This window comes from Gambusia affinis, linkage group LG03 (genome assembly GCF_019740435.1).
Source record: "Gambusia affinis linkage group LG03, SWU_Gaff_1.0, whole genome shotgun sequence".
NCBI lineage: Eukaryota > Metazoa > Chordata > Actinopteri > Cyprinodontiformes > Poeciliidae > Gambusia > Gambusia affinis.
In genome coordinates, this window is record NC_057870.1 from 30277396 (window position 1) to 30294459 (window position 17064).

A 17064-nucleotide genomic window follows, 5' to 3' on the forward strand; every position below is an offset into this window, starting at 1 on the left:
GTACACTAGGATGACTGACAGCGCTAAGGCCCTCCTCCTGGCTCTGATTGGTTGTTTTAGATGGCAATAGTAGCACAGGATGGAGGAGATCGAGCTTTTCATAAATTATCTGTCTGGTATTATACTGACAATTTTAACAAATACATAAAAGGAAAAAGATACACACACACACACACACACACACACACACGCACACACACAATTTTCCTGACATATCCTACGTTGGGGACCCACGGCTCCTTGTGGGGACCGAAGCCTGGTTCCCACAAGGGGAAACACTGTTTTTGGGTCAGGGATCAGATTTAGGACTAAGGTGTGAATTGAGTTTTGGTTAGAGTTAGGTATGTAATGGATAGAGTTAGGATAAGGTTTAGGCTGTAGAAATGAATGGAAGTCAATGGAAAGTCCCCACAAAGATAGATGCGCAAACATGTGTGTCCCCTCAAGGTATCAGAAACAAACAAACACACACACACACACACACACACACACACACACACACACACACACACACACACACACACACACACACACACACACACACACACACACACACACACACACACATTTTTGTATAAATTTTAGGTCTCTTGCAAAAGACTCTTGCAGCCAAACTTGCGCCGCTTCTTTTGTTCCAGTCACACTCCTCTGCTGATAGTTTATCGGTTTGTGACTTCCAGAAAGTTTTGCACAATGCGGGTTAGTGTTCCCACCGCGGCCACACCTCTCACGCAGCCCCGGATTGGCCCCGCATCTCTCACTCCCTCCGCCTGGTTCCGCCTCGCAGCGCATTTAAGTCCTGGAGCATTTCCTCCAACTTCTGCTCCCGGACCACAGGAGGACCGCCTGCCACCATGTCTGACCGGGGAACCTTCGACACCAACGTGGTCACCATGACCCGCTTCGTGATGGAGGAGGGCAGGAAGGCGAAGGGCACCGGGGAGCTGACCACGCTGCTCAACTCGCTGGGCACGGCGGTGAAGGCCATCTCCACCGCGGTGCGCAAAGCTGGGATCGCCCATCTGTGAGTTCACCGAGTCAAACGCGCAGTTTCATCTGTAAAAACTACCGCACATTTTGCGCCTTGTGCAGCTTTTTTGTCTGCTTTTGTTTGCTGCATTCACATCCACGTTGACACACTGGCTGAGCAGGAGATTCAGGTTGTTTATGCACCAATCAGAAAGCGCGTACCTCCAGGCAACCCGCACACACATTCACGGCTCCAATCTGCCTTTTTCAAGACACCAAATCCATGCATATGAAAATATTTTCCTCAGTAACGAGCTAGAAATGAAACTTCAGCCACAAACATTTAATTTTCTTCTATTTGAAAGAAACAAAGAACCTCCTGTTCTGTTGCAAGTTCAGTTTTATTTTAAAAAATGGGACAAAAACTCTTAATGGAGGTGGGCGGAGTACACAGAAAATGCACACAAGTAAGAGTCGCAATAGTTCAACATGTTTCTACTAAAGTGACAGTAAAAACCTGTGCAAGACATTAAGTAAGAGTAGAAGAGTATGTGGTTAAAAAAGTCTACTCCAGTAGTAACTTCACATGATCAATCATGTAATATTTAAAAATTGCTTCATCTGATGGACCAAAATATAAATTTAAGTGGAAATTTTGGTATTTCAAGGACCAAAGTGACAATAATTCATATAAGTAAAAACAAAACAGGCAAAATAAATTAGTTTTTTTTAATAAACACTTATGAAACTTTAACAAAAGCTGCTGGTGATTGTCTGCGTCTGTTCGGTTAAAACATGTTTGTTTTTCATTCAGTGGGTAGAAAATCCAGAAATTTTATTCAACTAAGACTAGAGATACTTTATTAAAGAATTACTCAAGTAAAAGTAAAAACTGCAGTGTAGTAAAGAAAAAAGTAAACTAAGTTGTTTTTTTTTCTCCAAAAAAGGTACTTAAGTAAATGTTAAATTTTGTTCTTTTCATAATTTGCATCACTTGTTTAAAACGACAGCAGATCATCCCTAGATATTTGAATTGTATTGTTTTTAGTTTTTGTTTTTTTCACAAAACATCATCTGCATACATCTGGCAGGTTAGCTTTGCTGGAAAATATTCTGGTAAATCATTAATAAATAAGCAAAAGTCCCAACACCAAACCTTGTGGTGCACCATGATTATTTTTATGTTTCAGTCTAAGACACTGAAATCTATGACTGTATTCAGTTTACTGCAGATTGTGAGACGTTCAGCAGTAATAATTGCAGCAAAGGATGTGAAGTAACCGTTTCCTCCAGCTCTGCTCACTGTTTCTGTTCTCTGTGTGTCTTTATCAGTTATGGGATTGCAGGTAGCACCAACGTGACGGGTGACCAGGTGAAGAAGCTGGACATCCTGTCCAATGACCTGGTCATCAACATGCTCAAGTCGTCTTTCACCTCCTGCGTTCTGGTGTCCGAAGAGAACGAAGAGGCCATCATCGTGGAGCCCGAACAACGGGTAAGAATTTATGTACAATAAAACATATTAACACAAACTAACTGTTGATTAATGCAGAAAGGCAACAAATATCACTACTTCTCACTACATTTAGAAAATAAGCAAATATAAAATGAAGAACTGCACTGCAAAAACACAAAAGTACTTTTGGTCTAGTTTCTAGAGCAAATATCTTAGTCCACGTGAAATAAGACAAAACTAACTAGTAAGTCACTTTTCAGAAAGATATCAGAGCTTGTTTTAAGTCAGATATTCCTTAATCTTGATTACTAAACATTTTTACTATGTATAAGTGAAATAATCTGCCAGTGGAACTAGAAAGTTTTCATAAATATTTAGAAATTATTTACTTACAATAACCTCTGACTTCTTGTCTTTGGTTTTGAAATCTCAGTAAATATTATTATGAACATTGATGATCAATGACAATCGGCTTTTACTATGACGTAATAAAAGAAACTATTTGAGATGTGGTCTATAAAATAAAATCATCCTGCAGTAAACAATTAATTCTATTCATTTAATGTTTTTTCTGGTTCTTTTTCAGGGGAAATACATTGTTTGTTTTGATCCTCTGGATGGATCCTCAAACATCGACTGTCTCGTCTCCATTGGAACGATATTTGGCATTTACAGAAAGGTAACAGCAAAACGTTAAACTCTTGCATTGATGCACTTCTTTCAGAAAAAGATCAACTGAAGAGAACAAACTTCCATTTGATTAGTTTAAATTATGAGCCAAGCTAAAAATAAGTTACTATATAAGCAAGGATTTAAGTTAACATATTTGTTTTGTAATCTTAAAGGTGGCCTGCTATGTTTCCTTGAACAGGTTTGGATAGGTCTATGGACGATACAAGACAGATTCATCACATTTTTGACACAATCATTATTAGATAATGAGATTTTAGTCTGCTCAGTTCTGAATAAGCTGTTATAAGGCCTCTTGTCTCTTTAAATAAAAAATAATCTCAACATTTTACACTGGCACGTGAAAAAGGCTGCAAACAACCGTACATCTTTGAACAGCAGAGGTGGAGCCTCCTGGACAACCAGCAGAATGAAGCAAGTAGTTTCTGGATGGAAAGTTAATAATAAACATTATACAGCGGTAAAACCAGCTGACCAAATGCACTGGAACTCTGCTGGGGTTGCTAGGTAACGGGCAGAACTCTGCTGGTGTTGCTAGGTAACGGGCAGAACTCTGCTGGTGTTGCTAGGTAACGGGCAGAACTCTGCTGGTGTTGCTAGGTAACGGGCGGAACTCTGCTGGGGTTGCTAGGTAACGGGCAGAACTCTGCTGGGGTTGCTAGGTAACGGGCAGAACTCTGCTGGGGTTGCTAGGTAACGGGCAGAACTCTGATGGGGTTGCTAGGTAACGGGCAGAACTCTGCTGGGGTTGCTAGGTAACTCATTTTCCAGACACCAAAAAAACATTAGCTTATTGTCAAGTAAATTTTTAAACATTTGGGCTCTTTTTAGAAACAGTTGGAAGCATAAAAACCTGCAAAGTGATTTTTTCACAACAGGTCCTCTTTAAATATAAGCAACAAAAACATATAATATTAATAATTTAAATTTAAGTTACTGAAACAATGTGATTCCCAGACCACAGAGGAGGAGCCGTCTGAGAAGGACGCTCTGCAGCCGGGCAGGAACCTGGTGGCGGCGGGCTACGCGCTCTACGGCAGCGCCACCATGATCGTTCTGTCCACCGGACAGGGAGTCAACTGCTTCATGCTCGACCCAGTCGGTACTCCTTTAGGATCTCTCATTTAGGTCCACTGTTTATAATCACTGACGGCCTTCTTCACGTTTCTTCAGGCCATCGGTGAATTCATCCTCGTTGAGCACGACGTGAAAATCAAGAAACGGGGGAAGATTTACAGTCTGAATGAAGGCTATGCTAAGTATTTCGATCCGGCTGTCACAGAGTACCTGCAGAGGAAGAAGTTCCCTGAGGTAACATGAAGGTTTTTTAGGAAATATTTATATTTTCCTCCTGTGACCCGTGAACGCTTCATGTCCTTGTAGGACGGCAGTGAGCCGTACGGCGCGCGCTACATCGGATCGATGGTGGCCGACGTCCACCGGACGCTGATGTACGGAGGAATCTTTTTATACCCAGGAAATGTGAAAAGCCCCAAAGGAAAGGTGAGATCCAGCATTAAACTCAGAGATTTGGACCTGATGAAACGAGTTACAACTCTTTTAAAGACGACGCAAAAGCCTTAGAATGACGTCTTTGTTACTGCAGCAACTGAGGATTTTCTTTAACTTCATCCTGCCTTGTTTCTCTGAGGTTCAGTTGATTTCTATATTTTAATCATTTTATATTGTTGCCAGCAGGGTCGGGTGATATGAACTTTGGTTTGGTTGTAGTTACCCAGAATGCCCTGCGCTGTAGTCCACTTCCTGCCTTTGGAGCGGTCTCCGGTCCGTTTGCACTTTCATACGCATTTGAACAACAACCCAGACCTTTGGTTTGTAGGCAACAACAATTAGTTTTTGCACAATTTGTCTGGACTCTGACTTGAGCAACATGTCAAGCAGAACAACGTTGTTTCTTCACTCTGAACTTCCTTCTTCATTTTTTAAAACGCTGCAGCAACGGCGGAGGAACTTCAACATTTCTGCTCTAAGCTGGATGTTGCACACATTCTGTACCTTCAAAATAAGATTACTTCACTTATATTTAGCACTTTTTCATTATTGTTTTACTTTTCAGCAAGTAAAACTCATTTTACTTACTGAAAAGTTAATTGAGTTAGTTTTGTCTTATTTGATGTTTACAGAAGTATTTTCATGGAAAGTAGACTAAAAATACTTGGTAAGATTTTGTTTTTGCAGCGTAAATAAATCCTGATGCTGATTTGATGGATGTTACAATATTAGATATAAAATGACTTTTTTTTTTCTTCATACATCAATGAAATAAAAATCTTCTTTGTGTGTATTTCCAAACTCAAAGAATGAAAACGATCCAGATGTTTGTACCGGTTTAAACTAATGCAAATATCTCAGTTCACTTGAAATAAGACAAAACTAATGTGTGATTAAATAGGAGCTTGTTTTAAGTCAATAATTACTTAATAATCATAAAAAACATCTATAAGTGAAATAAACTGCCAGTGGAGATTCTACTTTTTCATCAATATTAAGGAATTATTAACTTAAAACTTGTAAGTTAATTTTGTTTTAATTCAAGTGTACTCTGGTTTTTGCACTAGAAAAAAGACTAAAGATACTTGGCAACATTTTATTTTTGCAGTGTTTCAATAAACTTTTTTTTTAAAACGATCCTTTAATTTTAAAAAAATTAAAGGATTTTAATTTTTTTTTGGTTTTTTTATGCTTTTCATAAGAAAGCATAAAAAGCAGAACTTTTAAAAATATTTTTCATATTTTACCATTCAAAGTTATTTTAAACTTTGAATTTAACAATTATTTTTGCTCTATTTTCTTTTGTAAATATTTTGGTTCTTGAAATAAGACAAAAACGTACAAGTAAGATTTCAGAAATAAATAAGAGCTTATTTTAAATCATTAATTCCTTAATATTGATGAAAACGTTCTAGTTATAAGTGAAATAATCTGTCAGTGTAACAAGTACATTTTCATCAATATAAAGGTTTTCTTAACTTAAAACAAACTTCTGTTTATTGCTGAAAAGTTACTTGAGTCAAGTTTTTCTTATTTCAGGTGTAATATTCGAGACTAGACAGAAATACTCAGATTTTGTGTTTTTGCAGTGCGTCAGTATTGAATGGGAAGCGTTGATCTCTTAGCATCAGGAAGCTAAACTTTCCGTTTTCTCGAAGCTGCGGCTGCTGTACGAGGGAAACCCGATGGCGTTCATCATGGAGCAGGCGGGCGGCATGGCGACCACCGGCTTCGAGAACATCCTGGACATCCAGCCCGACGGCATCCATCAGCGCGCCCCCGTGGCCATGGGCTCCCCCGACGACGTCCGGGAGTTTATCGCCATCTGCAAGAAACACGCGGCGAAGTGAGGCGGGCGGCGGCGACGCGCTGCATGCACAGAAACCTGTGGTGCCTTTCTTTGTGACCAAAAAGATTCGGGAGATTTTCTCTGTGAAAACGGGTTTTAATGAGTCAAACTCACAATGTTTGAGTTGTTCATAAGCTTCAGGAAAATAAACCAGAAATGAAGACTTTACATAGAACTGCCTTAATCAACCAAAATATACATTTTAATTATGCAAATGACCAAATATAACAGATGAACCAAAAGTGATGATGTTATCTTGTGAAATAAAAAATGTTTGGAAAAAATATTTTAAATAAACCAAACTGATTATATGAAGATGTAATCAGTGTTGTCATCATTTGCAGATTCAAGTTTCATAAGATCAGGGGTGTCCAAACTGTGGCGCAGGGGCCATTTATGGCCCTTGGAGCAACTTTTATGCAGCTCCTGACTGCAGTTCCAGAATATTACAAATTTGACCCTCAGTGGGAAGTTTTGCCTTATTTCAATGACTAAAACTTCTCCCATTTGCAAAGAAGAAGGAGTTTGCTTCTCTGAAGATTTGACACCAGCAGATTGGAAAGCAAGACAATCACTGTGGCCAAAAATTGAAAAGGCAAGAAAAGAAGGCAAAGCTGCAGGTTTCAGGGGCCCGTTTGGTTTCATCGAAGACAAACGCATCATGGATGCTTCTACAGCTGAGAACTGAGATGCAGCTGAAATGAACATGAAAAGGTAGAGGACTGTTCTCTCACTCAAGGTTTTTTTTTCACTCTCCTAAACCGTTTGTGCATGGGTTCATGTGTTCTATTTTTCAGATAAAAAAACGATTTTTCTTTAGTTTCTTTTAACACAAGGCGACTAAAAGACTCACTTAAACAGAAAGCATTTTTTTGTTTTGTAAAGGACAACAAGCACATTGCACCTTTTTACAGGAAACTCATTCTGATGCATCTGATGTGAAGTTCTGGTCGCAGCAAAGGGGAGATAAAATTCTCTTCAGTCATGGGACAAATCGCTCTGCTGGAGTCGCCATCTGCTTTTTCAGGTGTCCCAGTAAGATTTTGAGTGAGAAAGCAGAAAAGGATGGACATTGGTTAGGCTGAGTTTTACAAGTTGATAATGTCCCAATAATTTGGTTAAACATTTATGTATATAATAATGATCAATACCAGGAATTCAGCTGGCAGTAGAGTAAGTGTAAATCACTTTTTACCAAAAGTGATTTTAATTTCCATCCCTACTTTATCTAGCACACTTCAGGTTCAGAGGAGTGCTGGTACACATTTCCAGGGGTCAAAGGGCAAGAGGAAGGTCACTGGACAGGTCACCCATCGCTCACTTGGCTGATCTGCACGGCTCCAGTAACATCGACTGCCTGGCCTCCATTGGCACCATATTTACCATCTACAAACGGGTGAGTCTCACTGTTTACCAAAACTACAAATCAGTTCTGATTCCATGACAAACTGCAGTAACACGCTGCTGCCACAAGAGGGCGGTGCTGTTTAACTAATCTGAAGTTGGGAGAAACATTTTAATCTGACAAAGTGACGTCATGAGAAAGTATTGAATGTCTTCTGTTAAATTTAGTATTGTATTTCTGATCACAAGTTTATTTCTAATTTTTTCCCCCTCAGTATTAATTATTATAATTACTGTGTATACTCTAAGAGTTTAGTTGAGTTTGAAGTAATTTAGTTTCTTTTTCCCGTTTGGTTCTTCCTGTGGGTGGAGCCAGAGTAAATGCAGGGCTCTGCACCGCAGGGAGTCGGTCTGTAGTTAGACTCCTGACAAGTTACACTGAAGGTGACGGACTCTTACACTGAAGCTACTGCAGTTTGTCTGTTTTAATCTGCCTTGAACGTCATGTGTACATATTCTGCACTTCTCCTCTTTGTTCACCTGAAGAAAAGCATAATAAATTTCACTGAAGTGATCTCTGGCCTTGGCCAGTCAATTTTCTTTGTCCAAGTTAGAATAGAACCTCACCACAATAGAAACTCTCCCGACTCCAGCTCATCAATAATAGGTTTTACAGGTTTCTCTCTTTGTATGCAGGTGGATTTGATGCACACCCCAATAAAAAATGTTTCCAATTTTTTCATTTTCATTTTGGGGAACGTGGTTCTACATGAAGATGCTCCAATCCAGGAAACAGAAATGTTTTTAAGAAGTCGGGGAATAATTTCCTCCTTGATAAAACACCTGCAGCTCTGAAGACTCATTCAGCCTTAAATGTTGTGAATTTCTTCCTTTTATTCAAATCACTACAGCAGATTAAAGAGTTTATACTGAAGTTTGAAAATATATTGGTAGTTTTTGATTAGTCTTTGAAATATTTACTGCAGACACAATAAATACTTCTGTCGCATTTTGAAACTCTAAACCTTTAAACAGGATAATTTTTAATGTGAATCCTCAGATAAAATGTATCAGTCGTATCTGAAAGTATAAAACCTTAAATTCACTTAACTAAATCAGTAATAATTAAATTTAATTATATTAAATAATTGAATTCAATTTGTGGAAAAGTTTCAACACAATTATGTGCAAATGTTTCCACAAAATGCATTTTATATCAACAAAATATTAAAGATCTTTATAAAGCATGATGTCAGATGGAAGATGAGAAAGTTCTGCTTATTTTAGATTAAATTTATCTGCTGTTACTTTCATAACTAATATAGAGCTGCAAATATAGATACAGAAGATATGTCTTTATTAGACCAGCAGAGTCTAATAAGGACTTGATAAAGTTTTGATTTATTAGGACAAATGTCAGCTGATTATTTAAGTTCCTACATCCAGGTTGTCATTTATTTGTTGACATTTGTTTCTCACTGCAACATTAAATGTTTTAGAAAGAAAAAACTTTGAAATGTCATTTTATAAAAACATTGAAGTGCTCCTAATAGAGTTATAAAAAATTTTCTTTATTAAAATGTAAGGCAGCTTTTTATCAGCAGAACAAGGAAATTAAACTGCAGTAAAACAAAAGCACAAAGTTCACCTGGAACACAATTACCTGTTTGACTGGTCAAACAGGTAATTGTGAAACGTCACTGAGAGAAAATGAAAGTATTTTAACTGAGTTGAACGGAGCTGAGACTCCATTACAGGGAGGAGATCTGAGCTGAAACACGAAGGTTTACTGGATCTTAAAGAAAAAGCTGCAGAAACTTTGACTTGGTGAGTTCTGGTTCTGGAGTGGTTCTGTAGAAAATGGCAGAGAGAGCTCTGATTGAACATTTCCTGAGCTGCCATATTTGTTCAGAGACTTTCAGAGATCCTGTGTCTCTGAGCTGCAACCACAGCTTCTGTTCAAACTGCCTGCAGAAATTCTGGGAACAAACTGGAAACAAGAACTGTCCCATCTGTAAAAGAAAATCTTCTAAGGCGAATATAGGAATAAATTTCTCTCTGAAGGACCTGGCTGATTCTTTTACTGGAAGACAGAAATCTGGATCTTCAGAGACAGAAACAGGAGAAAAGCAGCTGATGGTCTGCAGTAAACACCAAGAAGACCCTAAACTGTTCTGTGAAGACGAGCAGAGAGCTGTGTGTCCTGTCTGTGAGTTTTCTCTCCACCAGAGTCACAAAGTGGTTCCTGTTGAACAAGCAGTCAGAGATCTGAAGCAGCAGCTGAAATCTGACTTAGAGTCTCTGCAGGACAAGAGGAACAAACACAAACAAGTGGAGAAAACATACCATGATGTGATTCAACACTCCAAGAAGCAGCTGCTGTCCACAGAGAGACAGATCAGAGCAGAGTTCAACAAGCTGCACCAGTTCCTGAGAGAGGAAGAGGAGTCCAGACTGGCAGCTCTGAGGGAGGAAGAGGAGCAGAAGAGGAAGACTATCAGCAGAGAGATGAAGAGGATTGAGGAGCAGATCTCCTCTCTGTCAGACAGCATCTCTGCTGTTGAAGAAGAGCTGCAGAAAGACAAGGTGTCGTTCCTCAGCAGTTATAAAGCCACTCAGAGCAGAGCCAGAGGTCAGAGGTCACTGCCAGATCCACAGCTGGTCTCAGGAGCTCTGATAGATGTGGCCAAACACCTGGGCAACCTGTCCTTCAGAGTCTGGGAGAAGATGAAGGACCAGGTGAAGTTCAGTCCCGTCATTCTGGACCCAAACACTGCAGATGGATGGATCCACCTGTCTGATGATCTGACCAGAGTGAGAAATGGAGACACATGGCAGCAGCTTCCTGATAATCCAGAGAGAAACATGATGTACCCCAATGTTTTTGGTTCTGAGGGCTTCAGCTCAGGGAAACACAGCTGGGAGGTGGAGGTGGGAGATCATCCTGTCTGGAATATTGGTTTGGTTAAAGAGTCTGTTGACAGGAAGGGAAAGAGATATGCTTCACCAAAATATGGAATCTGGTGTTTATGGCATGGTGATGGAAAATACACTAATGGTGTTGGTAAAACTGTGACAGTGAATAAAAGTCTCCAGAGGTTCAGAGTCCAGCTGGATTATGACAGAGGGGAGGTTTCCTTCTACGACTCTGAAGACAAGAGTCACATCTACACTCACAGAGACACTTTCACTGAGAAACTCTTTGCTTATTTCAGTGTTGGAAAAGCTGCTGATGCCAAAACAACTGAGATCAAAATCTATGAAACTGATTTTTCTGTTTAAAGTTCAAAGTTGTTTTAATTCTCTGAATCATTTTGTATTTTAAAATCAAAGTTTCTATTTGCAGTCAAACAAACTTTCCTTTTTAATCTTTAATAAATATCCTTGATCATTTTAAGGTTTTTAACTTTTATTTGAAATTAACAAAAATAAATCAATAAAATATCTTGATCTTAAATTTTTCTGTTGTCTGAAATTAGTAGAAAATTGTTAATTTTATGATTTTTCTGTCTTCAATTTTTCTTTTCAATTGAATGGAAAAATATAAAAAAATGTTAATTAATGTTCAGACTATTAACAATATTTAATTAATCTTTATCCAAAATTCTCACAACCATTTAATATTTCTTCTTATTCTGTTTAATTCCAACAAAGATGATTATTTTTAGTTTGTTTCTGTGTTTTGTAAAAAAATGTTATTAGAAGTTCAGAAAAAGGATCAAATATTTTTACAAGTTGTTAACTGGGTTTTCTAGTCTTTTTTTAATTGTTTAATGATTTATTTTGCAGGAAAACATTTATTAATAAATATTCAGATTTACTTTTCTCTCTGTTTTCTGTTATAATTTTTCTGTTCTTCAATCTAAAACTGATTTCTATAAAATTCAAACAGTTGCTGAAAATCATTTTGTTAACTTTAAAAGTTCATTCTTTGCTTTAACATGTTTATTTTAATTTGGATGTTGAATAAAACTCTGAGCTTCACTGAGTTTCATGTTTCATTATGAACACATCTAGATATATTAGTCCAGATATTTATGCTGATCAAAAGCTTTGACTGTCAAAAGGTTTTATTTCCTAAACATTTATCAGATTCAGTTTATTTCTGATTCCAGATGTTGGATAAATGCAGAACTTTTCCTAACAGAAGTTCTGCTGTTTCTGAGCCACTAGAAACTTTCTGCTGAACAGATCCACCATCTAAATGTGTGAAGCAGTTGCTAACAACGTTTTTCTGATATCTTCCTGTTCTCATTATATCACACAGACAGGATTCAGAGAATAACATCAAAAACCTGGTTCATCTTTCACACAGATATAAAAACTGAGACTAAACCCTCAATATGCAGCTTCCTGCTCTGCTTCTTATTTCAGTGAGAAAATGTCTGATGATAAAGAGTCACTGAACTGAACTGAACTGTTTCCTGCTGCAGGATGGAAAACCTTCAGTCTTCAGGTATTTCCTTTGTATAAATTATTTGAACTTGTTATTCTGCTAACAACGTTTTGGAGAAATTATTCCCTTTGAAAGATTTTGTGATAAACAAGAGCAGGAAAACGTTATGATGTCCTCACAGCTCCACCTGCTGGAGACAGATGCACACTGCAGAGATTGATCTATTATTTCTCTCACTGATCAGTCAGCAAAACCACAGAATCAGAAATCGATGTTCATCAAAAGTCCAACAGCAGTAACTGTTATATCAGGATGAAGAGATGGGAAGAAAGAACTTTGAACAATCAGGATTTAAATGTTTGAAGGTTAAGGGTTTTGTTAGGACACAAAGAAAGAGTTCAGAGTCAAGAGAAGAGCAGACAAACCTCCTGATTCTGCTCTTGACTTCTGAGTCTCTTCCAGAGTCTCCTGGTTCTGCTGCAGCCCGGATCCTTCAGTTTGGACCTCTAGCCCTGTTCATGGTTCCTGTGAAACATCACAAAGTAAAGTGAACAACTCGGTCCACTGACTCGATGTTCTGATCTCTGGATCATCAAACTCCTGCAGGAATTGTTCTGATCAATATGGCAAAGTCCAATGATGATTATTTTTAGTATGTTTCAAACTCTTCCTTATAAAAACTGTTGGCAGAAATTCAGAAAGGAAACAAAGAGGCCAGATTACTTAAATGGATCTTTGATTTTATTTGTTATGATTCGCAGCAGGCAGTTTATTAATCCAGATATAATTTATGTTGAGCCAACGCTTCAATTCACAAAGTGTTGTTTAATTCATCTAAATAAAACATGGTCATGAATGTTTAATTTTCTGAAATATTCCTCTGAATTGTTTCTTTTCACCAGTGGTTTTCAGATAAAGGCAGATTTTTTTCAAATTTTTTCTAATGGCAGTTTTGTTGTTTCTCAATAACTAGGAAACTTTCTCCAGAAAAAGATTCATCCCTTAAATGTGTGAAACAGTTGAAAATTGTTTTTTTTATATCTGCCTGTTTTACATTATTTGACATCAGACAGGATACCAGGAATAACATCAAAAATCTGTGGTTTATCTTTCAAACACAAATAAAAATGTAAATACGAAGACAAAACCCTCAATGTGCAGCTTCCTGGACTCTCCCTGGTATTTTAGTGAGAACATGTCAGCTGACCAAGAAACACTGAACTGAATGTTTTTTCCACACATAAATGTCTTTATCGTATGCTAGAGGTGCCATTTCTAAAATTACACAGTAAAACAATATACAGCAATAATTTGATTTAATTTGGCCCATCATACCTGTCAAAATTTATGAAGGTAAGATTTCCAAACTAAATATTTAATTCACCAGAAAAATATTTATATAGCTTTCAAATACACATTTTGAAATGTATTTAATAAAATAGGTTTAATCTTTGTCAGCTCCCACTTTCTGAGAAACTGCAACACCATTTGCTGCTGCCCGTCTCACCAGATACACCTCAACCCCTCGGATATAAATGGACTGTAATCGTCACAGGATGCAGAGCTGCTGTCGACAGAAAAATGGATCTGACTGGTTTCACTGGAGGCCCAGCGTCTTTGTTTCACAGCTGAAGTGGGAAAAGATCAGCAAAGCGCTAAATCCTGACCAGGAAATAAAGTTTAGTTAGTTCACAAACATCAAAACGACAGGAAGTTCATGATTTGCATTGAAACTAAAACCAAACTGAACATTTAATTAAGATTTGCTGACATATTTCTATAAACTAATTACAAATAAAGAAAAATCTACTTCAGAAGGACTGATTGTACTTTTTTTTTAATAAGCAGTTTATGGATAAACTTATTTTATCCATAAACATAACTTTGTGGATCAAACGATCCAGAATATATGTAGAGTGAAGAGTTTGAATAAATTAATTATACATTTAAATAATTATTTCAGAATTTACTTGTCATTTGGCATTCTTCACTCTCCATAAGAGTCAGAACTGGAGTTTGGAAAATGTACATTTTTCTAAGAATGAGCCAGTTTGTCCCTAAGGGAATAAAATAAATAAATTATAGCCTATATATGCACATATATAAAACCACCGTTTCTCTAAATTATTCTAAAACTATATTAGAGATAAACTGGCTTGTTCTTTGAAAAGTGTAGATCTTAAAAACTTAGAATTATTTTCTTCAATCATACACTGTAACATATATATACAAGATTAAATACTAAATTATTCTAAAAGTATTTTGGGAATAAACAAGGAATAGTGCTATTTACATTAGCTTTATTAGGGGTTGATCTGTGGGCAGGTTTTACGGGTTTTAAATTGTGCTTGGGCTGGAAAATGTCAAATCTGGTAACCAAGCCGAATGGCTCTATATTTGTAATTTTTTTATTTATGGCGCATGCGTCATGCCTGATAGAAATTTGGTGGGGCATCCACGTCATCATTTTTTAAAAACAGGACGCCAGTTACAGGGAGTCATCAAACCAGCGGTCTGATATTCATAAACTCTGGAACCCGGATTGAAAATGATCTTTTCTAATCGCCTAAGAAGCCGAGTTCTCTTGGACACCCAGCCTAATTGACTCCAAACTTTTGGGGCTCTGCCTGAAATCGTCTCCGTTATCGAGGCCAAGTGATATGACGCCATGTACTTGACCTGCTGAGAATGGACCTTACCAAGCTCCGCCCACAACCGACCCACGTGACCGCAAGTCTCACAAGCAAAGCCTCGTAGCGCATTATTTCTATGTAAACATGACTCCATTAGTGCATAATTTCTACCTGATTTTCACAATATATCAGCTACTACAATGGACAGAGGAAATAACAAGTTCATGGCATCATCTGGGAGGAGGTTACTGGTTTCTCAGTCACAAGCTGGTTGCAAACCTGAGGTTAGCAGGTGTCAGTCGGTCAGTTACGGTAGATCTGAAATTTGGTTTGATGACCTCAATATGAGAAGCTACAGACTGTTAAGAGGAACCAAAGAGCTCTGTTACGGTAAAGAAGCCATTTGTTTGTTAACATTTTATGAAATCTATTTTTTCTATTTGATGTTTGTTATGAATGACGATGCGACCGTCACAAACGAACGACGTAATTAGTCCAACGTTTAGAAACTACAGCGGCTGTAATGCGCCACAGCAAAGGTAAACAAAAGTAAAATAACCCGAACAGGTGATAAACTCAAAACCACTCGTACCTTTTTACTCTCTCTCTCTCTTTGTGGTTTAAGCACACCTGTTACCGTGGCAACCGCCTGCGCCCCCGCAAGGCGAGCAAAGATTACGTTAAAAACAAAACATTCACTCCGTTACAATATCAAGTTTCCAGGCTTGATATTTATTTCTGGATTATTAATCAGCGCTTCCCTGAACACAGCGATGGTTGATTGGCTAGCTGTACTTGGCGCTAGAGTGGCTAACACGAGTAACAGTTTAGTCCAAAGCCTTTTCTGCTAAAATAAAATCTTTAGTGTGTGTCAGATACAGTACACATTGCATATTGATCTGTTTAGCTAACATAAGACTGTGTAGCAGACAGGCTTCAAGGTGTAGAAGTTGTATCAGAACTGCTATTATGCTGTACTTAGCTAACGAGAAGCGTGTGTTTGTGAGACGGCCACCCACGTGACCACGTAGAATGAGCATCAGCCAATGAAAAGCGGCCCCTCTGGTAAGGTCCATAGCTACTAAGGGCGAGTAGGAAGCGGAAGCGCCATGTTTGAATTAGCTGCGCTGGTTATTTGGTAAGTTATTTTTCGGAAACTTTATTCAAAGTTGTTTGTTTTGTCCCTGATTAAGTTATTGAAGCCATTTTTTGTGTTTAAACAGAGCAGCAGAGGAGGAGCGACCGAGAGACCGTGGGGCTTCAGCGGCGGTTAGTTTGTTTGGCTGCTGGCGTCCCTGAAATATCTGAGGAGGGAGAAAATGGCGTCTGGAACTAGCAGCTGATCGATAATGAAGCTGAGGACCGCTTCAAGCTGCCTGGGGGATCCGCCCGACCCATCAAAGGTAAGTTAAGTCAAGGTTCTGTTCGACCCGCCATGTGTTCTGCGGGTTTAATGCCATGCTAACGCTGTATGATGCTAACGCTGTATGATGCTAACGCTGTATGATGCTAACGCTGTATGATGCTAACGCTGTTTGATGCTAACGCTGTTTGATGCTAACCCTGAAGAAGGCCTGAGCGTTTGGCCCAAGCGTTGCTGGTTTGGTTTGATTTTCTGCTGAGAGTCAATGAGCTGAGAAGGATTCTGTTATTGTAGATCATTTTGTATTTAGGGTTTTTTTTTGTGCTGTGGTATTTATGGTTGAAAATCAGTTGCGATGTAAGAGAAAAATGGCTGCCAAGGATTTGGCAAATACAATTCAGACTGCAGGAAGGGACTCAGATTAGTAAATTACTATAATAAAACTTCATGGCATACCTATATAGTCTTAGTGATAATTGAATGTGGCTATGTTGACATAGCAGAGCAGCATTAAGATAAATATATTTTGGATGTATATTAAATGCTTTTGGTTGAAAATAGTTTTTTTTATTTATTTTTGAAAATGCATACCTTTTTTATTTTTGTATCTACTTCATATTTAGTTTTAAATTTAATCTACATATTTCAAAGACGGGGTCCACACTTTAATAAGTCAATAACTGAAACAAATGTAATTTACCTTCAACAATTTAAATTTAAATGCAGAAACTGCTTTTGCCTCTTGAAATTTAATCTTGATTTCATTTCTTCTGCACAAGCTTTTTTGGAAAGTTTTTCTGTTAAAGGGAACATTTTCCTCATCACTGTCACCACATTGATCCCCAATAGGAG

The 17064-nt window shown here is 38.0% G+C and overlaps 2 protein-coding genes across 3 annotated transcripts; both read left to right on the forward strand.

Moving 5' to 3' along the window:
* Positions 1–791: 791 nt before the first annotated feature.
* On the forward strand, positions 792–6787 carry LOC122828483 (fructose-1,6-bisphosphatase 1-like). The gene is made up of 7 exons (XM_044112083.1): positions 792–1024; positions 2302–2464; positions 3012–3104; positions 4073–4213; positions 4289–4426; positions 4499–4618; positions 6286–6787. The coding sequence occupies exons 1-7, from the start codon at positions 855–857 to the stop codon at positions 6475–6477; spliced, it is 1017 nt and encodes a 338-aa protein (XP_043968018.1). The 5' UTR covers positions 792–854; the 3' UTR covers positions 6478–6787.
* A 2558-nt stretch (positions 6788–9345) lies between these two features.
* On the forward strand, positions 9346–11804 carry LOC122828484 (zinc-binding protein A33-like). Of its 2 annotated transcripts, XM_044112085.1 has the most exons (2): positions 9346–9647; positions 9885–11804. In XM_044112085.1, the coding sequence occupies exon 2, from the start codon at positions 9957–9959 to the stop codon at positions 11100–11102; it is 1146 nt and encodes a 381-aa protein (XP_043968020.1). In that variant the 5' UTR covers positions 9346–9647; positions 9885–9956; the 3' UTR covers positions 11103–11804. The 2 variants fall into 2 exon arrangements, with proteins under 2 accessions (XP_043968020.1, XP_043968019.1); XM_044112084.1 differs by having other exon boundaries at positions 9346–11804.
* The last annotated feature ends 5260 nt before the right edge of the window (positions 11805–17064 follow it).

What these genes read in the sequence shown, in the direction of transcription:
- LOC122828483 (XM_044112083.1), top strand. Translation starts at nt 855, where the DNA reads ATGTCTGACCGGGGAACCTTCGACACCAACGTGGTCACCATGACCCGC. An exon ending in AAAGCTGGGATCGCCCATCT is followed by an intron (nt 1,025 to 2,301) that starts GTGAGTTCACCG and finishes TGTCTTTATCAG; the next exon opens with TTATGGGATTGCAGGTAGCA. An exon ending in TGAAAAGCCCCAAAGGAAAG is followed by an intron (nt 4,619 to 6,285) that starts GTGAGATCCAGC and finishes GTTTTCTCGAAG; the next exon opens with CTGCGGCTGCTGTACGAGGG.
- LOC122828484 (XM_044112084.1), top strand. Translation starts at nt 9,681, where the DNA reads ATGGCAGAGAGAGCTCTGATTGAACATTTCCTGAGCTGCCATATTTGT.